At 36.9% G+C, this 24,361-nt stretch overlaps 1 protein-coding gene across 5 annotated transcripts in view; it reads right to left on the bottom strand.

The window, feature by feature from the left end:
• The window catches only part of LOC127868899 (IQ domain-containing protein E-like), a 49,793-nt gene that overhangs the window by 9,049 nt on the left and 16,383 nt on the right, over window positions 1–24,361 (bottom strand). For 4 of the 5 annotated variants that reach the window (XM_052411038.1, XM_052411039.1, XM_052411041.1 and 1 more), the window contains 15 exons: window positions 23,102–23,242; window positions 22,447–22,520; window positions 21,656–21,769; window positions 20,405–20,526; window positions 19,570–19,692; window positions 18,389–18,546; window positions 17,069–17,127; window positions 15,951–16,023; window positions 14,304–14,457; window positions 13,465–13,527; window positions 11,672–11,945; window positions 8,485–8,598; window positions 4,673–4,857; window positions 1,243–1,397; window positions 128–162 (listed from right to left, as the gene is read on the bottom strand). In XM_052411038.1, the coding sequence (XP_052266998.1) occupies window positions 128–162; window positions 1,243–1,397; window positions 4,673–4,857; window positions 8,485–8,598; window positions 11,672–11,945; window positions 13,465–13,527; window positions 14,304–14,457; window positions 15,951–16,023; window positions 17,069–17,127; window positions 18,389–18,546; window positions 19,570–19,692; window positions 20,405–20,526; window positions 21,656–21,769; window positions 22,447–22,520; window positions 23,102–23,242 (1,844 nt within the window). The remainder of the gene's footprint in view (window positions 1–127; window positions 163–1,242; window positions 1,398–4,672; window positions 4,858–8,484; window positions 8,599–11,671; window positions 11,946–13,464; window positions 13,528–14,303; window positions 14,458–15,950; window positions 16,024–17,068; window positions 17,128–18,388; window positions 18,547–19,569; window positions 19,693–20,404; window positions 20,527–21,655; window positions 21,770–22,446; window positions 22,521–23,101; window positions 23,243–24,361) is intronic. The other variant, XM_052411040.1, reaches the window with a different exon arrangement.

Genomic DNA, 24,361 nt, shown 5'->3' with positions numbered 1-24,361 from the left:
GGAGGAATGATCAGAACTTTTAACCATTTTATCATTAATCTGTACCAATTTATATAAGATAAGAAGTCCTATCCCAATAACTAATATGTTAGAAAACACTAGCAGTCTAGTCACACATTGTGCTTACCTTGACAGATCCTGATAAAGACGTTCTTGAGCGACCTGTAAAGATACAATAAAATCATTATAGAATTATATTGCTAACCATTACTTTTAACATTAAAGAGAACTTCTGTTCACAGCTGATAATAGGTTAAATCTGCAATTAAAAAAATAATAGTGCCAGATGTCTCATTTGACAGAAGTAGGATTCATAACTTAAATGTTTGTCTTTAAAGTCTTGAATCACTTACAATACTTAGCAGTGCTCCCACGGCACAAATTACTCCATAGCCAACTTAACACCAATACCCCTTTACCACTAAGATACGTATTTTCACGCATTTGTTGTCCCCTAGAAAGTTTTATTTAAGACCTTTCTAACTGTAATCAAGTTTTTAAAGCTTCATCTCCAAACCTTAAATACTGATGAGCAGCAAACAGCATAAAACCTGAACAGACAGTGAGTTACTCGCAGGCTGTTCTGGTTTATACTGTGTGCACATAGCAATTTTCGCTTTTCTTCTAAGTGGGAAATGGTTAAATCAAACGTCCTCATATGAGTTTTAATATATTGTTGGGATTAATAAAGAAAATCTGTAGCATAATGGCATTTCTTCAACCAAAGATGCTGATTTGTAGCTTTTGACTAATTCAGCGAAAAGTAAAGTAAGTTTTGCTAATGTCAAGTTTGAAATACCCTAATTGCACAATAGTAAAGGCAAAGGTAATACGTGGTAAATGTTACTTTGTTAACCCTTTCTGCTTAGAAGGGCATTTTAACCTGATTGCAGTCCCTCGGAAAATCAAATTAAATTAAAGACCTTTCTTACTAGATACAAGGCTTTCATTCCAACCCTAAGACACTGACAAGCAGCAAACAGCATAAAACCTGAACAGACTGCGAGTAACTTGCATCCTGTTCTTGCCCAGTGTTCACAAAATGATTTTGCAATCGAAAATAGATTTTAACTGACATCGATTTTCATTTTTGCCTATCAACTACAATGAAAATCCATTTTCAATGACAAGCAAAATCGATTTTCGAAGGCAAAAAATGTTTTGAGAACACGGGGCCAGGTTTTATGCTTGTTGCACATTGCCATTTTAACTTTGCTTCTGAGCAGGAAAGCGTTCACTTACCAGACTGGGGTCGCTGCCCGTGAGGGGCGGGACTTTGAGGTCGCTGCCTGTGGGCGGCAGGGGACTGGGGTCGACTGGACCGTGACGAGGCTCGTAGGCGACTTGCAGAGGACATAACCTCGTCTTCGTCATCTTCCTCGCCCGTCGAGGAAAAACTGGACAGGAAATTTACCGTTTTTATAAGGTGAAGACAACATCTATGGGTAATATTGAACAACTACATGTAATTTCATGAACAAGTGCTGTTATAATGGTACATGTCAAATGTGGATTGTCTACTTAGGAAGTCAACGATTAAGCCACATTCTAGGAAAACTGGGTTAAATGCATGAGGGTTAAAGCAAGGAAAAACACTTCCATCTTTAAAGGCATTTTTAGTTTAAAGGAAGTCTCATTTGAGAGAAAATCCAGTTTCAGTGGAAAGTGTCATCCCTGCGGACTGCACAGGCTAATCTGAGACAATATTTTACGCACATGCATTAAACCCCGTCTTGCCAGAGGGCGAATCATATTCATTAAAGTAATCTTTGTAAAACATTTACAACTTCAATAAACAAGAGGGCCTGAAAGGCCCAAAGTCGCTCACCTGAGATAACAAGATAATATTGGGACAAATCTTCTGACCAAGTTTCATGAAGATCGGAAAATAAATGTGGCCTTTAGAGTGTTAACAAGGTTTTACTATAGCCATATAAGGAAAAATGCCCAGCAGTTGACAGAATGAACGAGAGAGCCAAAGGCGTTGAAAGTCTGAGGCTGATATGGGTTGTCTATTTCAAAAGGATGCATTTCATTTATTATCAGACATTATTTATAAAACCTATATTTTTCTTATATTTCATTGATCCTAAATTATGATAGTAGTTTTTAAATTGTGATTATGTGTTGTTGTTTTTTTAACTGAAAATGTGTATTAAGTAATAAAGCTTGTAAAATAACAAGTAATGTTCAGTAACCTTTAGTTTTAGTACATTTTGAAGCAATTTAATATTAAATCAATTTATATTTTGTTAATTTTTTTTTGTTTCAAACAAAAATAATCATTTAAAATATAACTATTAGCAGAGATTTCAAAATCTGACTTGAATAACAGCCTTATATGTATTGCCATTGTCAGCATTTCAATTTCCAGCAAATGTTACTTCTTCCTATTTTCTCATTCTTCAGTGTTGTTTTTATGGGCAATGTTTTACTATAAACAACTGTGGTAGTGCGGTCTCGTTCGCTTACGCAAGTGAACCTGTCACGGGACGGTTACGAGTTATGTAACTTTGTGAGCACTTCTGTAATACGGAAATATTTATCGAGTCTAATTAAAGAACGCTTATTTCTAACACACTTGCTGGTTGTAATTCAATTAACCAAAGGCATCCAGTCAGATACGCCTGAATACACTCAAAGAATTAATCTATAAGTGAAAACCAAAGCAGCTTTAATAAAAATAACTAACTTTAGTCTAAAGAATCTATGCATCGTTAAAAATGAACAAATACAGCAAATACCTTAATGAATGTAAAAAGAAATTCACAATCTGTCAAAAAAACTGATATAAATATTTGTTACTGTTAGTCTAGAAGTGCTTCAAAAATTTAGTTTATAAAATAAGTCTAACTTAATCTAAAGAACACAATTTATGGAAAGTGAAAAACTCCAGTGACTCAAATGTAAAAAATAAGAAGAATTTACAAAAGTTATTTCAATCAAAAGAGTCTTTCTAATTTAGAAAATGCCAAATAACAAGGTTGCCATGGAAACAGTTTCATAGCACAGTAGTCTGCTAAATACACCAAAACACAGTAGGTTAACTTGGCTTATCAGTAAAGATCAAAGATTAGGCTCTACAGTGCATTCGTAAATGAACAGTTATTTTATGACATAGGTTTATTAAATTGCATGCAAACAACTGTCTTTATGTACACCACATTTTATGAAAGAAGTCCCAGGTTTATACAAGGGAGTTAACTATTAGTTAACTATTAGAAAGTATGTACAGGTTATCTTTCTTTAACATTATTGCTTATCAAAACTAGACTGTTCACATGTTTTCACTATAAACATATAGAGAAAACTGCCCCACCCCCTGGCGGCCATGTTTTTTTACCGATCCGAACCATTTTCGAACTCAACCTTCATATCCAGAAAACACATGTTCTGATCAAATTTCATGAAGATTGGACCAGAATTGTGACTTCTAGAGTGTTCACATGTTTTCACTATATACATATAGAGAAAACTGCCCCGCCCCCCAGGCGGCCATTCACCGATCTGGACCATTTTCGAACTCATCCAAGATATCAATGAAACCAATGTTTTGACCAAGTTTCATGATGATTGGTTTCTATATAGCCATATAAGGAATACTGCCCCGCCCCCTGGCGGCCATGTTTTTCAACGGACCGGAACCATTTTTGAACTCAACCAACATATAATTTAGACAAACATTTTGACAAAGTTACATGAAGATTGGGCTTCAAATGTGACTTCTACAGTGTTCACAAGGTTTTTCTTTTTTTTAACCTAGTGACCTAGTTTGTGACCCAGCATGACCCAGTTTCAAACTCAGTCAAGGTATCTATAGGACAAATGTTCTGACCAAGTTTCATGAAGATCGGACAATAAATGTGGCCTCTAGAGTGTTCACAAGGCAAAATGTTGATGACGCACGACGGACAAAAGGCGCTAACAAAAGCTCACCATGAGCACGTTGTGCTCAGGTGAGCTAAAAACACGGAAGATTGTATATATACAAACACCATGGTGTCAGAAATTGCAAGTCAGTCACAGACACTGTCACCACTATAACACACATGTTCGAAAACTTTATATTACAGTGGGCAAAAAGATAAGGGGCCGTAATTCTGCCAAAACTTGCTGATGTCAAAGTTCCTTTTTTTATAAATTATACATTAACCTCATTAAAATGTAAAACTTAGAGCTATTTCCAGACTGACACTAAAGAGGAGTTGGAAACAAACAATTTGGGACTATATATTCTATAGAGCCAGTATTGTTTTAAAACTAGTCACATACCAATTCCTGTCTATATGATCATCTACACATTTAGTCCTTCAACTGTAAAAGTTTGAGTGAGATCCACCAATAAGTTAAAGAGCAGTTGAAAACACAAGCTGGTGAAGTACGTACGTACGATCAGACAAGTACCATGCTTTACGCCTCCCCCTCCGTTAGACCATATTAATACTCATGAATGATGTGTCACTTTCTGCTTCAACTTGATTTTTGTGGAGTAGAGACTTCCTTTAAACGCAAAATAGAAGCAGAAAGTTTCGTCCCTGATTAGCCAGTGCACAGGCTAATCAGGGACAACACTTTACGAACTGGCGTTTAGCCCTGTTTTCACAGAACGAGGCTTAATGGTATTTGGCAAGGAAGACTAGCATATTATCTATTATATTTCAGGTTTACTTACGCATAATCTCGCATATTATTCTTGCGTGTGTTGTGCCCCTTCATGGCTGACTGTATCAGCGCCACACAGTTGTTGTAATCCTCATTGTCCGTCTCGTAGTCGTCATCATCATCGTCATGGCGACGGGACATCTGTTGTTGTCGGTTGCGATGACCAAGCAATGATGACCGAATCAAATCTGCTGCCTGGTAAATGTTTGAAAACATGTCATACATGGGATATTTGCTTCTAAAAAATCTTACTAAAATCTGCAACATAAAATACAAAGCCTTTGTATACTTTTGCATCGAGAATATTTCATTTCTTAACACAATTTAACAGTTTTATACTATGAGATATTGAGATGGTTAAAATGTCATAACATGGAATTTGTTTACAAAGTGATATTAACTGTAAATAAATTATAAACAAATGTTTTTCATTAATTGAAACATTGTTCATACAGTGGGTATATTTCTTTAATGTAGAATCTCTTTGTAAAATATTCAAAAAGAAGTTTTATTGCTAAACTAAACTGTGGTGAACTTGTTTGATTATGCTCCTTCACAAAATATTAAATTACATAATAGGTTAAATCATTATAGAAGACAACACAATTATTTCACAGTATTATATGAAGCTTTGAAATAGCAACTTTTATTTTATATCAATATTAATGCAAAATCTAGCATGTAACATTTTGTATAAGCTAAGCACAATAAGATTCTGTAGTAACAAGCACAATGCAGGGAGTTAGAATATGACATATGTTAAATTGTTTTGTAATATTGGGTAGTTGTACATGGCATTGTTTTATGTGAGCTGGGTCATGCGAAAATGGGTATTATGCCATATGCTGCAAACATAGCTACAGACCAGTCTGTGCACCTGTCCGCTTATGACATCATGAAACCATGCACGACTTTAATCGGACCAAGTAACTCCTGGATCAAAATGCACAAATGCGCAGGCTGGTCGGGGGGTTATGTTTGCCGTATAATGGCATAAGACCTATTTTCACATGATGAGGCTCATATATTTTGCTTTATATAGTGCTAACAATTCTGGTAAAAAAGGTGCTTAATTAACTCTCAATGGAATCATGTGTTAGTGCAAACTGGAACTCTGAAAACAAGAATGGATTCATCTGGTTTAAAATATGATTAATATTTTCACTTGTTTGAGTTGAATGTCTGTGGGCCTCACACTTGGAAAATGAGGCTTAATGCATGTGCCTAAAGTGTCGGCCCTGATCAGCTTATGCAATCAACACCGGATTATCAGGAAAAACACTTTCTGCCTAGACTAAATTTTTTGTTTAAAAGAAACTTCTTTGACACACACAAATCAGCAAAAGCAGACAGTTTTGTCCCTGATCGGCATGTGCTTTTCAGCATATGCATGTAGTCCCGCAGAAATAAAAGCTATATTAAGTTGTGACCTCATTCTTAGCAAAAAAAGCTATAACAAGTTGGAACCACATTCCTACCAAAACAAGCTATAACAAGTTGGAACCACATTCCTAGCAAAACAAGCTATAACACGCTGGAACCACATTCCTAGCAAAACAAGCTATAACAATTTATAACATACTTCCTAGCACAACAGGCTATAACAAGTTGGAACAATATTCCCAACAAAAGAAGCTATAACAGGTTATAATATAATTCCAAGCAAAAAAGCTATAACAAGATAGATCATAATTCCTTGCAAAACAAGCTTTAACAAGTTGTAACATCATTCCTAGCAAAACAAGCTACAACAGGTTGGATCCCTATTCCTAGCAAAACAAGCTATAACAATTTGGTCCCTGATTTCTAGCAAAAACAAGCTTAAAAAGTTAGAACCCCAGCAAAACCAGCTATAACAAGCAAATTGTTGAATTGATATCCCCCACCATTATACTTCTGGACACAAGATATGGCTCTGGACACACAAAAAAAGCATTTTATCAAAATACAAAGGGCAATAACTCCATTATTATTCGATGGTGTACAATGCCATTTGGCGTATATCATCCTCTTATCCATATATATACTCATACCAAGTTTCAATGAAATCTGCCAAAGCACTTCCAAGATATGGCTCCGGACACAAAAGTGCCGGCCGGACGGACGGACGGAAGGACTGACGGACAACGCCAAAACAATATCCCTACGCCTATGGCGGAGGATAACAAGTTGGGACCCTGTTCCTAGTAAAACAAGCTATAACAAGTTGGGACCCCACTCCTAGCAAAACAAGCTATAACAAGTTGGGACTCCATTCCCAGCAAAACAAGCTATAACAAGTTGGAACCACATTCCCAGTAAAACAAGCTATAACAATATGGGACCCCATTCCTAACAAAACAAGCTATAACAAGTTGGGACCCTATTCCAAGCAAAACAAGCTATAACAAGTTGAGACCCCATTCCCAGCAAAACAAGCAATAACAAGTTGGAACGACATTCCTAGCAAAACAAGCTATAGCAAGTTGGGATCCCACTTCTAGCAAAACAAGCTATAACAAGTTGGGACCCCATTCCAAGCAAAAAAAGCTATTACAAGTTGAAACAACATTCCAAGCAAAACAAGCTATAACAAGTTGGAACCTCATTCCTAGCAAAACAAGCTATAACAAGTTATAGCATAATTCCTAGCAAACCAAGCTATAACAAAGTGGAAACTAATTCCTTGCAAAACAAGCTATAACAAGTTGGAACCTAATTCCAAGCAAAACAAGTTATAACAAGTTGGAACCTATTGCCCAGCAAAACAAGCTATAACAAGTTTGAAATAATTCCTAGCAAAACAAGCTATAAAAAGCTTGTACTTCATTCCATTCATGTTTAATACAATCAAAACTCAACCTTAATTGTTGTGAAAAACATCAGTCATATGTCAGTAATAATGTTTACACTTAAAGAAAATAGCTTCATTTCATTTTTATACTACATATAAAATAATAATTGAATAGCAAAACATTGTTGGCAATTTTAAAGAATCGATAGGCGACTAATTGTGTCTTGTTCTGAGAAAACTGGGCTTAATTCATGTGCGTAAAGTGTCGTCCCAGATTAGCCTGTGCAGTCCGCAAAGGCTAATCAGGGACGACACTTTCCGCTTTAATGGAATTTTTAGTTTCAAGGAAGTCCCTTCTTACCGAAAATCAAGTTTAAGCGGAAAGTGTCGTCCCTGATTAGCCTGTGCTGACTGCACCGGCTAATCTGGGACGGCACTTTACGCACATGCATTATGACCAGTTTTATCAGAACAAGACACAATTAAAAATGCCTGAGCCTTGCTCTGGGAAAAAGCGGCGTTATGAATCTGCATCAAATATCATCCCATATCAGCTTGTGCAGTCTGTACATACAGAAAGCGTTATGAATCTGCATCAAGTATCATCCCATATCAGCTTGTGCAGTCTGTACATACAGAAAGCGTTATGAATCTGCATCAAGTATCATCCAATATCAGCTTGTGCAGTCTCTACATACAGAAAGCCCCATGAATCTGCATCAAGTATCATCCAATATCAGCTTGTGCAGTCTCTACATACAGAAAGCCCCATGAATCTGCATCAAGTATCATCCAATATCAGCTTGTGCAGTCTCTACATACAGAAAGCCCCATTTTCCCAGAACGAGTCACACATTTAAGCAGATCAACAATACCCATGCATAAACACTAGCATGCCCAACAAAACATTTCAAGCCATATAGCATGCGCAACCAAACATTTCAAGCCATAGCTTGCGCAACCAAACATTCCAGTCAAACAGGTTAGTTTATGTCCAGGTTACAGCACACACACAGTTTAGGGATCCATGCATGACCTCCACTACCTACCTCCTCACGTTCATGCTCAATCTTATCGTGACAGTGTTTTGTCCACCCACGTTGAATAATTTTGGCAGCATGCTTTTCACGGAATTTATTAACTCTCTCATTTTGGGCCTTTTGCTAGAAAGATGGTTGCAATAAACTGTATTCTTACTATTATTTAAACTTACATTTGTACAACTTAAATCAACATTTTATGAAGTTGTACAATACTGCGTAGTGATTTTGTTATCTCTTGGAGTTACAGTGTTAATAAAGTAACCCTTTAGAACTCAGATATGCATTTCTATGTGTTTGTACTCCCTTACATACTGAAATTTACTTTAAGACCTTTCTTACTTGATGCTAGTTTAAAAGGCTTCATTTTCAACCTTTAAATACTTATGAGAAGCAAACAGTATAAAATCCAAGAGTTTCTTAGAATCTGGTCTGGTTTTAAGCATAATGCCTTTTTTATTTGCTTCTTAGTGGGTAAGGGTTAAACATCTATTTATATTACGCTGAAGATATAATATAATGAGTGCATTTTCTTGAAAATTTTACGATGCAATACAACAGTGTGTTCAATACAATGACAAATATGCCTGGAATTAGAAGCTACTTCTAGTTTACTAATACTAGAAACAATTCATATGAGCCGAACTATGACAAACAGGGCTCAATGCTTGTGAGGAGTGTTCCATCATTTGCCTGTTCAGTCTGCACACACTAATCTTGGACGACCCTTTCTGCATAGAATATTTTTTCCCTTAAGAAGAGAACTCCTTTTAACCCTTTGCATGCTGGGAAATTTGTTGTCTGCTAAAATGTCGTCTGCTGAATTTCTAAAATGAGCATTTTCGTCAATTTTTTCAAAGAATATTATCAGAATAGCAAACAGTTTGGATCCTGATGAGACGCCATGTTCTGTGGCGTCTCATCTGGATCCAAACTGTTTGCAAAGGCCTTCAAAATTCGGTTCCCGCACTGATAGGGTTAACGAAAAATTCCATAAAAATGGAAAGTGTCAACCCTAATTAGCCTGTTTGGTCTGCACAGGGTAATCTGGGATAACAATTTACCCACATGCATTAAATTCAATTTTCAAGATAGCGCAGCTCATATAAATTTTATTTATTAATTTTATGAGTCTGTCATTGAAAGGTGCATTGACAATTAATAACTACCAGCGAGCCCTGGAATATTCTAAGTATAAAATAATTGGTAACTCGGAGCTTTTTATTAAAACACAAAGAAAATATTTCACATACTTAGCACCATAATAATCACAATGATATCAAGATTGAACAGAGAGATATTTGTTGACCCTGATATATGGGCAATGTGCAAAGAATCTACATGGACATTTTGTGAAAGCATCAGTGACAATCGAGCCCAAAACTGCAAATGGACACAGCCTACACACAGTGTTTTGTGTAAAAGTATGCATTGAAATCTGTCCCACTGTTACGTGAAGTTGGAATCAAACATCAATATTAGATTGCATTAAATGCAATTTTAAGTGTTTTTATAAGTTTTGACAAATTATCAGTAAAATACACACCTGCATAAATAACTCATCATTTTTTTTTAACAATAAATCTGTATTTTTGCATGCATTTTTTTTAAATCCATGAAAAATGGAACTGTGCCCATGCATGCACGAAGTCATGGAAAAGTCCTAACTATATAAAAGTATAGAGACAATTTTACAAAAATTAATAAAGAACATAACATGCCCAGTTTTGCATGAGAAAATTGCAAATATCATGTCCATTCTAAATTTGATGTCCGATTCCAAATTCCAATAAACAAGTATTCTGGAATTTCTTGTAAACAAAAAACATAAAATAAGGCTTTTTAGCTGTTTTTCCCCAATCACCTTAGAAAATCACCCAATTGAATTATTTGCCACATTGTTACCTTGCATTGACCAAAAATAGTATTTTCAACCATCAAACAAACTGACCACTTCAAACATGTAGTGCAATGTAACCTACATGGTTGTAATCATCAGAGTCATTAGGCTTCTCCAAGTTAACACCTTTCATATCCTGAGAACTTGTAGCCTGATATTTAGCTTGCTGACCTTTGGTATCACCTTTTTCTGTGTTTTTATCATTCTTTAGTTCTACAGGCTTGTTTTCTTTGTTAAAGGTACCAAGTTTTGCATCATGTTTTGCCAAGTTACTTTTATTTAGAGCAGGTTCTGTCTGATTTTTAGTATCTTGACCTTTTGTGACCTCTTTAACGCTATTGAAATCATTTTTAGTGTCCTTTATTTCTTTGTTGAACCAACCAAATTCTGCATCTAATTTTGTATGCTTTTTATCACCACTTAAGTGATCAAGATGTGCTTTATTGTCTTTAACTTGTCTAGCCTCAGTGTGAATGTCTGCATCAGTAAACGGTTGATTTGATAAAGTTGTTGTTGGCTTCTCTTTGACAGAAGCAGATAATTGTATTTTATTTTGTGACATTTGACCAGGAATGTTGATAGTTTGGCTCAGACTTTTCTTTGCTGTTTTTTCATTGTGCATGTGAGATGGGATGCTTATGATTTTATGTGACGGTGAAATGTCAGGTGACACCTGGTCTATCGTGATTTGTTTCTGGCTGGCCTGTCATGGATTTAACAGTATCAAATTAATATATTGTTACTACAATGTGCGTCACAAGCGTAATAAATGTTGCTTAACTAAATAACATTTAATGTACAAGAATTATTCTTAAAACTATGCTGTCTTGAGAACAATTATTAAAAGTATGTATACTTTCATACCAAATACTTCCACAAAACCTTTCTTGTTATTTATGCTATTAAATGATTTAAATAGAAACAATGATATGAAAACTTAAGAATCAAAAATAAATATTATACTTAATCCAATAAACACTCTCTACATAAAATTTGGAATTGTGACAACACGTTCTGGGAACACTAGGCTTAATGCAAGTGCGTAAATTGTCTTCCCACATCAGCTTGTGCAGTCCACACATGCTAATAAGGGACCATACTCTCAACCTTCAATGGTTTTTTGTTTATATAATACTGTCTTTAAATGAAAATTCCATAAAAGCCAAACAGTGTAATCCCACATTAGTCTGTCAAGACTGCACAGGCTAATCTGTTACATTGACACTTTCCGCTATTGCATTAAGCCCATTTTTCCAAGAACACAGCTAAAATCATGCAAATCTCAGATTTTCTCACCTCTTTGTTCTGGTGAGAACGCCAGTTCCTCTGGATGACCTTTGCGGACCGGTTCTCCTTGAAGGCCTCAATCTTCTTTTTGCGCACTGAGGACACAGAGCTATCAAGCGAGGACCGTCTCTTGGCGCTGGGAGGTCGCTGTGACCCAGCAGTTGAGGGTCGCTGGGACCCAGCCGTGGGCGGCCTGTGGGTGGGGGTGCGTGGCGTGGCCTGCTCTGAGGGGTCATGTGTGGATGTGTCCTTGACCCTGCTGCCTGACCTCGCACTAGGGGGTCTGGACAATAAGGTTATGAATAAGAAATCTAAGAAAGATACAGGGTGCTGAGAAAATAAGGGTTTCAGAAAAACTGGTTCAAACTTTTGAACATGTTTAAAACATTTCTTATTATAAAAGTACCAATAACAAGCACATTCGTTGAATTTATATCCCCAGCCAATATGCTTCTGGACACAAAAGTTTTCGGGCGGATAGACAACGCCCTTTGACCTCAATTTGTGACCTTGACCTTAGCCCCAAGGATTATGGGTGTTGAATGTGAAGCACCCCCAGATGATTGAGAACAACTATGGCAAGTTTCATGGCATAGTAAAGAAATGACGAAATAATGAATAATTCATCAAATTTGTGACCTTTGACCTCAATGTGTGACTTTGACCTTAGCCCCTAGGATTATGGGTGTTGAATGTGAAGACACCCCAGATGACTGAGAACAACTATGGCAAATTTCATGGCTCTGGCTCATGTGTTAATGGAGATAAAGCTCTATGCATATATTAAAAAGCAATTTTTCAAGATACAAAGGGCCATAACTCTGTTATTGACAGATGGTGTACAATGCCATTTGGCGTGCATCATCCTCTTATCCATATATATACACATACCAAGTTTCAAGGAAATCCGCCAAAGCACTTCCAAGATATGGCTCTAGATGGACAGACGGAAAGAAAGACGGACGAACAGATTGACAACCCCAAAACAGTATCCCTCCGCCTATGGCGGTGGATAATAAGTTAATCTCACACTGGGTGGTCTTGATAGAAAGGTCATGCATAATGAATTAACCCTTTACAACTCAGATACCCGTTTTGACTTGCTTGTAGTCACTTTAAATGCCAAATTAAATCATTAAAAAACATTCAAAATATATTTGAGGTTTAAAGGCTTCATTTCAAACCCTTACATTCTGATGAGCAACAAACAGCATTAAACCGGAACAGACTGCAAGTTACGTATAGCCATTTTAAATTTGCTTCTGAGGCTTAAGAAAGATACAGGGTGATGAACAATAAAGGGCTCGTGAAAAAACTAGGTCAGTCCATGGCACATTTTTCAACTATGTCATATTAAAGTACCAATAATAAGTAAATAAATTGATTTCATTTGTACCAAACATTACTTTCCAATATAATATTTTTGAACTCGAATTAAGTTAAATTAACACAATAATATTCCTAATAAATTACTGGTAAACATGATGTCATATATCTTGTGAAATGCCTGCAAAAACAAACCCAAGAATAAATACAAGCCCTGCTCTACGAAAACAGGGCTTAATTCATGTGTGTAAAGTGTCATCCCAGATTAGCCTGTGCAGTACGCCTTAACTGGATTTTTGTTTAGAGCAGACTTCCTTTGAACTAAAAACTCCATGTAAGTGGAAAATGTTGTCACATATTAGCCTGTGCAGACTGATTATGCTAATCTGAGACGCAACATGCATTAACCCCCGTTTTCTCAGGGCAAGGGTATCAGAACACAATTCAAGTGTGTAATTCATGCAAACAATATTTACCTTCTTGCCTCTGGCCTTGCTTTAGGAGAGGGATGCTGTTCTGATCCATGTGACAACAAGATCCTGAAACAAATGCACTTGATTAGGATGCATGGAAAACTATAAAACTAAATAGATCCTTGCTCTGGGATATCAGGGTTTAATGCATGACTTGATCCTGAGTTTATTTGTCATCTGCTGCGGGATAAGTCCCAGTAGTTGGGGTAGGGAGCAGGCGGCTAAAGCGTCTAACCCCTGATTTCCACGCTCCTCTGTTATGTGGGTCAGTGTCTCCCATGCCACAGGTGTGCAGGTCATCCTTAATACAGTCAGACCACAATTTTCTTGGTCTCCCTCTACCTCTAGCACCAGGAATGGCCATCTTCGAGATTGAATTGATGCAAGAGGTGGCACGCTCGATATGCCCATACCACCTCAGGCGTCTGGCTCTCAGTGATGCAGTGACTTCTGGTATCCCTAGTTTGCCATACAGCATGTCAGTGTGGACTCCGTCGTCAGGTTTGATGCCGCAGATCCAGCATGAGCGATAAGTTTGCACAGGCAAATCAGGATAACAGTTTTTGCTTTAATTGGCTTTTAGCTTAAAAGAACATTGATTTAAATGAATAATACCATATAGCAAAATGTGTCGTCACTTATAAGCATGTTATTACTGCATCTTAGGGTTGAAAATGAACCCTTTAAACCTTTAAAAAAGGTCTTAATTTAAATGTGATTTTAAAAGGGACGTAAGATGCTTCAAAATGACATCTGATTAGGAAAGGTTTAAACACACATAAGATGGAAACATTTTACTTTCACGTTTGATAGAAACATTTTACTTGACGACCCACACTTACTCTAGTTCGTCACAGCGCTGTTTCCACCTGTCTCTCTCCTCCGTGAGGTCCTTGATTCGCTCGTTCTTCCGCTCCAGGGTGTCTAGAAGCTCAGACTCGCGCTTGTCCAGCTGATCGAGGCGGGCGGCTGTGTTGCCTTCTAGGGCTATCTTGCCTACAAGGGACAAACATTTGATCTGCACTCTGAGAAAACAGGGCTAAATGCATATCATAAAGTATCCTCCAAGATAAACCAATGTAGTCCTCAAAGGCTAATACAGGATGATACTTCCTGCTTAACATGGATTTCAGTTTAGAAGAGAACTCCTGTTAACAAACAAGTCACGATCAATGTACCTATGAAGTGTCATGATCCTAGGCAAAAGCGTTCTTGAGTTATCATCGGGAAACCATTTTACTATTTTGGGTCACCGCGACCTTGACCTTTGACCTTGTGACCTCAAAATCAATAGGGGTCATCTGCGAGTCATGATCAATCTACCCATGAAGTTTCATGATCCTAGGCGTATGCGTTCTTGAGTTATCATCCGAAAACCATTTTACTATTTCGGGTCACCGTGACCTTGACCTTTGACCTAGTGACCTCAAAATCAATAGGGGTCATCTGCAAGTCATGATCAATGTACCTATGAAGTTTCATGATCCTAGGCCCAAGCGTTCTTGAGTTATCGTCTGACAACCACCTGGTGGACGGACCGACCGACAGACCGACCGACAGACCGACATGAGCAAAGCAATATACCCCCTCTTCTTCGAAGGGGGGGTTATAAAAATTTAATAAAATCTGAAAGTGTCGTCCCTGACTAGCTTGTGCAGACTGCACAGACGAAACTCGTATGAGACTTAATGTGCATTTAACCTAGTTCCCCTAGACGGGACACATATTTGTTTTTGGAGCAGATAGTGAACAGTCAAACATGAAGTAGAAATTTCACAGCCATGACTAATACCCTTTCACCACTTTGTGAGCTACATATATGTTCAAGGGCAAATAATTCACTTTCAGGATAGCGTTAAAGATTTCACATGGAAAAATATCTTGCATGTTTACATTTTATGTGGATGACATATTTTAAGTTTTAATTTAATTAGTTAAGCAAACAAATTATTTTTGCCCCCAAAATTAATCCCATGTAGACAAACTGATTGAAAAACAGACAGATCAACTCCAATAAACCCCTCACAAGGTATAAAGACAGTTTCAATTTACTCACACAACTTTAGAATACTGCATTTTTATTTTATGAAATAGTGAATTATAGTATTTCAATTGATTAAGCAATTTGTAATTAAAACTCTTCTGCACAAACTGTTAAAGGAGATTTCATTCATCTTTAACCATTACAAACTAACATGACAATCGATAAACACTTCAATGATTTACAATGTGTTATTGTATGAAAATGAGTGTATCTATTCATGATATTCAAGTGCAAATAATAAAGCGTTGTTCTTGAAAAATGGGCTTAAAGCATGTGCGTAAAGATTTTAAAGGAAGTCTCTTCTTAGTAAAAATCAAGTTTAGTCATAAAGTGTCTTCCTGATAAGCCTATGCAGACTGCACAGGCTAATTCAGGATGACACTTTACATACATGCATTAAGTCCCTTTTTCCCAGAACTAGGCCAAAATGGTAGCCATGTTCTACCTTGCATTTTGGAATGTGTAGAAGGAGAACCTAGAGATCCAGTCTCAATCTTCTCTTCAGCTCGCTGCAGTTTCTGTCAGAAAACAATACTTCATCAGGTGAAGCCAAAAAATTGTACCTATTACTAAAAGTAATAACAATATTTAGGCTGAATATATTACTGTATTCTAGATCCTTTTACTGGACACATATTTTTTTTATTTGATATTTTTCTTAAAGGAATGTGCATTTGTCAGTTGCCAATGTGATTGTATGCAATAAAAGGTGGGGGAGTCACTGCAGGGCAATTACAAAGATTCAAACATGGCCTTAACCCTTTGCATGCTGGGAAATTTGTCTTCTGCTAAAATGATGTCTGCTGAATTTCTAAAATTAGCATTTTCTTCGATTTTTTTCAAAAATTACTATCCGAATATCCAAAAGTTTGGATCCTGATGAGACGCCACATTCTGTGGCGTCTCATCTGGATCCAAACTGTTTGCAAAGGCCTTCAAAATTCGGTTCCCGCACTGAAAGGGTTAATATTGCTAATAGATACAGTCTGACAAATTTGCAACAAATAAGACTGAGTCATAAATAATAGCTTCCAGAGTGGAAACAGGTAACAATTATTTTTTTAACATTTGCCCTGGTAACCTGGATTTTTAATGCACATGACCCCTTTGCTATGCTTTTGTCAAGTTAACATTCTAACAAAGTTTTAATAAGATTAAATAAAAGATATGGCTTTTATAGTGGTAACAAGATTTTTATCAAAGATCTGACCTGGTGATCCAGTTTTGGGATGCAAATGACCAATATTGAAACTTTGCCTGGATATCCTCAAGATAAATATTTTAACAAGTTTCATCAAGATTGGATGAAAAGCGTGGCCACAAAAGAGGTCAAAAGCTTAAGGTTAAAGACACATAACAAACAATAAACAATTCCGGACGCCTGAAATAGGGTGGGCACCATATCTCACATCAGTATTTCATGATCATGTGAGTTAAACAGTTATCACAAATTTAATGTACCTAAAGAAAAAAACTCGTAATGTACATTTGTGGATCAATTTTCAATAAGACAGGCTCCAGATTTTGTCTGTAATTAAGGATATTATTTTCAGTGCAACTTACCTTTTCAAGTTGGGAGATGAATCGAAGAAGTTCTTTTCTATCCATGTCTTTGCAGTCTTCTACAGGAAATAAAAAGTAAATGGATTGAATACTAACTTTTTTATACATGTTGGGTGAAACATTCAGTTTTTCATGCAATATTTGGACACAGACAAGCACATGGTATATCAAGATGCAATATGGAAAAAAATCTTATAAAAAAAAAAAAAAAAAAAAAAATTGTGCTGAAAACAGACATTAAATATAAGATAATTTAGCTATCCAAATTATTTGAACTGCAGTGATTCGATGGAAGGTGTGTGACTAATAATTTTCTCCCATTGATTTGGTTTGGGCATGGAAAGGTATGGTGATCAACTCATTTAATTTACCCATTTGGCTGTGTTTATGTGAGCAATTTACTCTGTAAGCTAAACAATTAAGCAGAAGAATAGGAATAAAAGATAAGAAGTTAATTCTGTCATCTGATCTATTAGGCTGCAGCTATAGACAAAATGTGATCAATTCATTCTGTAATATGATCGTTTTTGCAGCAGTAATAAAATGAAAAAAGAGTGCAAATTATTCTGTTCTGAAATATTTGGCTGCAGCAGTCAGGCTATTTTTTTCTTAACCAGGGGTCTCATACCATCCCTTTCATCATGTGAATTTATTTAAAATGATGTGATTGTCTCAAACATTAAAAGAATATCTTACTTTTCTTTTGTAATAAACATGGATGGCTTCACCTTTTCTCAAAATCACAAAAATGCCTTACGCCCAAATGATTCTAAGAATTATGTCTAAGTAAAAAATTGTCTTCTTGTGTAATATTCAGAAAAAGCATCTATTCTGAGTCAAACTTGGCATTGACCACTTCTATCTACATCATTCTTCATGAAGAACATTTGGTTAATGTCATTATGCACAGTGGTAGCATGTATACATTCAAATGCCCGCCCTTTTTTTCTTAGTTCAAGGTCTATTCTTTATTCTTTAGTCTATGAATGGGCCCAGGTAATAGGATAGAAGTCAAGAATGAATCAATGTGTGCGGTGAGTTTGTCCTCTTCCTGGTCCATAAATCACTTGAGGTCCTCTTTGAGACCCCTGTTATCTGTCCCCGCCACCATTCCCACCCCCATCCTTGCCCTGTGGGCTAAGCCACTGTTGAACCTAGGGACTTAACTTGACAAAACTATTTAGAGCACCTTAGGATATCATGGCAGTCAGGTTGTGACCCACCCAGTGCAGCAGTAATACAATGTAAGTCAAGTGGTACTCACTGTGTGTGGTGAGACCCAGTGCAGCAGTAATACAATGTGAGTCATGTGGTACTCACTGTGTGTGGTGAGTTCGTCCTGTTCCTGGTCCATGAATCTCTTGAGGTCCTCTTTGAGGCCCCTGTTCTCCCCCTGCAATTGCTCATTATGCTTGTTCAGTCGCAGTATCGTCTCGTTGAGTGCCTTCACCTTCACACTGCCTTCCCGACTCGGCGCCCTATGAAACAGGGTATGTTTTACCAGAGCAAGGCAAATTTTCAATGGTCTTAAATTTTAGTTGAGACTCAGTTTGAGATATAGATGTTTCGTAATTTCATAGCAGGTTACACTAAATATTAGCAACATACTATGACCGCAGACATAACTCTGCAGACATACCTGGAAGACTTCTTGATCCCATTTCTCCTTGGAGTTCTGCCTATTGCATGTGCGAAAAATGTCATCCCGGATTAGCCTGTGCAGTCCACACAGGCTAATCAGGGACAACACTTTAGGCTGTTATGGAATTTTATGTTTAAAGGAAGTCTCGTTTAAGCCCAAATCCAGTTAAGGCAGAAACTGTCGACACTTAATGCACATGATGTTATCCCAGTTTTCTCAATGCAAGCTCATTTTATGATCATATCTAAGATAAGTTTGCAGCCCTATTTTTCAGACCTCTCACTACCGGTCAACTTGGGAGTTCCATAGCCTCACTACCTGGCTGTAGAAGACCATATAACATAGCCTTTGTTCCTGGCAGACTTCTCAACCCCACTGTCCTTTGAGTTCTGTAGCCTGACTATCTCATTGTAGAAGACATCCATCTTGATTACACTTAATATTTGGGACATATTATAACATACCTTGCAGACTTCTCAACACCGGTCTCCTTTGAGTTCTGTAGTCGGACTATCTAGTTGTAGAAGACCTCCATCTTAATGTAAGATAACAGACGTACCTGGCAGACTTCTCAACCACGCTGTCCTTGGAGTTCTGTAGCCTGACTATCTCATTGTAGAAGACATCCATCTTGATTACACTTAATATTTGGGACATATTATAACATACCTTGCAGACTTCTCAACACCGGTCTCCTTTGAGTTCTGTAGTCGGACTATCTAGTTGTAGAAGACCTTCATCTTAATGTAAGATAACAGACGTACCTGGCAGACTTCTCAACCACGCTGTCCTTGGAGTTCTGCAGCCTGACTATCTCGTTGTAGAAGACCTCCATCTTAATGTAAGATAACAGACATACCTGGCAGACTTATCAACACCGGTCTCCTTTGAGTTCTGCAGCCTGACTATCTCGTTGTAGAAGACCTCCATCTGCTGTTTCATCTCATCTATCTTGGTGGTCTTCAGGTCACTCTGCAGTTTGCTGATAACACAACAAGGCACATTCAATTTGTTGGGGTTAGCATCAGCCCCTAGGCCTGCACAGGCTAATAAAAAACAACACTTTCTGCCTAGACTGGATTTTTTATCAGAAGAGACTTCTTTTAACAAAAAATCAAGACAAGCGGAAACTGTCGTCCCAGATAAGCCTGTGCTAACTGCACAGGTGTATCTGGGATGACACTATACACACATGCATTAAGCCTGTTTTACGTTGAACAAGGCTCACATGAAATGTGTTGGGTTTAGTATCGGCTGTTAAGCAAGATTATTTTACCAGTTATATTAAACTTGTGTATGGCATAGAGACTTACATCTATGTGGCTTACCAAATGGACTCAAAGTAGTTTTGAAAAAAGGTCACAAAATTATACACATGTGTTCTAAATCATATTTAAGAATAACTAGTGGGTGTTATTCCATATATTTGGTCGAAATAGCCCAGTGATTTACCAACTTCCCTGGTTTTTATGAAACCCCCAAAGGTATGCAGACATAGGGTCCAAATGGCAATCGTTCCTAACCTAATTTTGACACAGATGGATATTGGTTTCTAGGTTGGTGATTTTACAAACCAGCCATGTCCAGAAGACTGACAAAGTCATGAAGGAACTATTGTCTGGGTTGTTAAAATAAAGCAGGAACCAATGTCCACATCTGTCAAAAATTGCAAAGAAAATGTCGGGTATACTTACATGTAAGATGTCTCCTTATCCCTCATCTGGGTTTCCAGCTTGAGGATCTTCTGTTTAAGGCTGTGTATCATGGCGCCAGAGTCAGGCCGCTTGTCTGCCAGCGTCAGACGCAACTCCTCACTCTGGGGAACACACACAACACTTTGGGTTGTAGCAATGTGGGGAAAATTAAACAAGGCAGACAACATATCTATTTCACCACTTAAACTTACAAATCAACATCATTGATAATATCATTATGAAGCAATCTTAAAGGTAACTTTTCATGTTTTGGTTAAATGATAAAATGGTTCAGATTTGCCATTTTTTGTTGTAGTTTGATATTTGCGAGAAAACAGTAATAGCATTGACTATGCTCTACAATACATATTACATTGTATATGCATCTTTTGACATTTTAAAAACCTAAATATTATAAAGCATTACAAACGCAAAATGATTAAATAATTTGGAAATATCTGTTGTTATCGTAATCTGTTGTTCATCGTTATATTTTGTGACATTACAAGAATTACTTGTATAAAATATAAAATACAAATTATATGACTTTTACTCCAATGGCCGGTGGTTTGAGCCCAGTTAAGGATTACCATTTTTTCTTTCTTTAAATCTATTATTGTTTTTTACTGGAGATATTTAGTTCCAATGTTTACATTTGTCAATTTAAAGCATTTAATGATAAACTTCAATACATGCCAAAATCTGTGAAAAGGTCGCAAAAGGCGAAAAATATATTTTGATATGAATGGTAATGTTTAATATACATTCCATTCAAAATACATTTTTCCAAGAAGTGCATTAGAATAACTGTAGTAACAGTAAAATGATATAGAAGGGTGAAACAAGTTAATGCATCTAGATATTGTTTTTCCTCTTGTAAACCATTTAAATTAATTTTCATCTGCAGCTATTGTGGGCAACCATGCACTTATTGCGTGAATTCAGTAATTAAGCATTTGATCTTGGGGTTTAACAAAGGAGTAAACAATTGAGAAAGATTGTTGGAAAAATGGGCAAAATGTATGTGTGTAAAGTGTTGTCCCAGATTAGCTTGTGCATTCCGCAGAGAAATATAAAGATGCCCTTTCCACTTTAAGGAATGTGTCATTTAAAGACAGTCTTTTCTGAGCAAAAATCCAGTCTAGGTGGAGAAAGACCTCCCTGATTAGCCTGTGCAGACGACACTTTACCCACAGGCATTAAGCCTGCTTTTCCAGAAATGGGACTCAATGGACTTTGACCTCAGTCTACCTTATGTGGGTGGAGAAGTGATTCTATTTCCTTTTCTTTCTTCAGATTATCTTCCTCTAGCCGTCTGATTTTGGCCTTCATTGTCGCAGAATCCTGGTTTAAACTGGACACTTGCTGAAAACAGGAAAGCAGCAATAAATATGAGGTTTGACATTGGAACCTTGTTCTGGAATAACTGGACTTAATGCATGTGCAGGTCAACACTTTTCCACTTTTATGGAATATTTTATTTCAAGGAAGTCTCTTCTAAACAAAAATCAAGTCTAGACAGAGATTGTCCTCCCTGAAAAGCCTGTGCAGACTCCACATTCTAATCTGGGACAACAATTAACACACATGCATTAAGCCCTGTTTTCCCATCATGAGGCTACTTTTATCATTAAACCTTAATACATATCAAGTGTTTTTAAAGTATTTCTTCTAGTTTTATGATGTAAAATACCCTTAGAATTCTAGTGGTGCTGAAGAAAATCTTTTAATTCACATAAACCATATCATTATAAAACCTTTTTCAATATATGCTTATCATTCAGGCAAAAAATATTCATATTCTTCAGCATGAAATTTCAAGGTTTTTCAAATATTGTAAATTTTACTTGAAAACGTGAATTCCCTTCTTAGCAAAAATCTAGTTTAGGCGGAAAGAGTTGTCCCTGATTAGCCTGTGTGGACTTCACAGGCTAATCTGGGACAATACTATACGCACATGCATTTAAACCCCTTTTTCACGGAGTGTGGCTCATATATTTTCCCAGACACCCGCTCATATACATGGTTCTGTAAAAGCTCACCTTCTTGTATTCCAGTATCTGTTCATAATATTCCTCCTGGGACTTGTAAGCTGGGGTCCCTGGGTTGGCTCGAGCTGCAATAACATCATGGTCATTTAGATTTTAGCCTCTAACTGGGAAAATTGGGCTTAATAAATGTGCATAATGTTTCATCCCAGGTTAGCCTGTGCAGTTTGCACAGGCTAATCAGGGACGACACTTTCCGTCTACACTCGAATACAATAAAAGGGGAAATGTCATCCCTTATTAGCCTGTGCAGACTGCACAGGCTCATTTGGGATGACACTTTAAGCACATCGGTAAGCCCAGTTTTCCCAGAAAATGGCTAAAATATGCAAATTATAGTATGGTCTCACAAGGCATACCTCTTCATTCAAAGTAAGTAATTCATTCTTGTATTGTAATACTGAAATCCTTAAAATTCAAACAATACAATCTAACACATGTTCAATAGAGTAGTGATTATTTTACCTTCTTAATAAAGTACTGGTAAAAGGCTCTTTCTAATCAAGGAAAACTACAAAAAATTTAACTGCAGTCTGAAAAATTTCCAAAAATGTAAGAGAATTGCATCATAGTTGATTCTATTTCACATTTCTATATGAGATACAATTGTTATTCTAATCAAACTCAAATAAGACGTCCCCCCTCTTACCCATGGCGTCAGCTTGCTTGCTGGGTTTCTCTGAACCCGCCATCTGCCGTAGGTACGCCGAGGTACTCAGATACGGCATATCCTTGTCTCGCGGTCGTTTCCCGCCGAATGTGTTCATACCAATGCTCTCAGTCGTAAAACCTAGATGGAAGGCAACTATATTATATTTGTATTCACTGTGAGCATTTGTTTGTTTCTTAATGTTATCATTGAATTGGCTATTGCATTAACTGCGGTTATATCTTCTCATTTGGTTTTGCTGGTCTTTCAATTATTTGTCTCAACTAATATCCGAGACCCATAATCAGAAGTAAATAAGATAAGCATTTCAGACAAGTTAAAGTTTTCAAGTTTTTATTGGAAATTCGGCAAATTGCCTTTGACCATTTACATACAAGTTTACAAATTATAGTCAGATTGCATCAGTACAATTAAACAAGAGGGCCAAGTTGGCCCTAGCTCGCTCACCTGAGAGGAGTCTGTTCATTTAATCTTTAGCAAACGTCAAACTTGACCTAGCTATTGTACAGACAAACATCCTGGTCAAGTTTCATCATTATTGCACCAAAACTCTGGCGTATGGAGTGTTTACGAGGTTTTTGTAAGATTTGACCTGGTGACCTATATTTTGACCTCGCTGGCCTCATGACCAAACATCAAACTTTGCTTACAAAAATAAATATTATGACCAAGATTCATATAATCTGAAACAAAATTGTGACCTCTAGAGTGCTTACAAGGATTTTGTATAATATAATAAAAATTTTGACAATCCAAGGGCAATAATTATGGCATTTAAAATGCAATTTTGATCATTATCAAACTTGACTGAGATCGTGTGGCCATATAGCTTCTCAGCAACTTTGAGAAAGAATGCTTGAGACATGTGAATGCTAGAGTGTTTACAAACCAAATATGGAACGACGGACGGCTGACCAAGACCAATCCTAAAACCTCACCTGAGCAGTCAGGTGAGCTAAAAAGTGTGGGTTTTTTTCAACGATCTGAGCCATTTTCCAACTTGTCCAAGATATCAATAAAACCAATGTATTGACTAAGTTTCACGATGATAAGGCAAACAATGTGACTTATGGAGTGTTCACATGGTTTTTCTATAGTCATATAAGGAAAACTGCCCCACCCCCCCTTGGTGGCCAATTTTTTTACCAATTGTGATCATTTTCGAACTCATTTGAAATATAAATAAAACCTTTTCACCAAGTTCCATGATGATTTGGCATAAAATGTGACTTCTAGAGT

This window comes from Dreissena polymorpha, chromosome 2, assembly GCF_020536995.1.
Source record: "Dreissena polymorpha isolate Duluth1 chromosome 2, UMN_Dpol_1.0, whole genome shotgun sequence".
Lineage (NCBI taxonomy): Eukaryota > Metazoa > Mollusca > Bivalvia > Myida > Dreissenidae > Dreissena > Dreissena polymorpha.
This window is presented reverse-complemented; position numbering and strand designations above follow the sequence as displayed.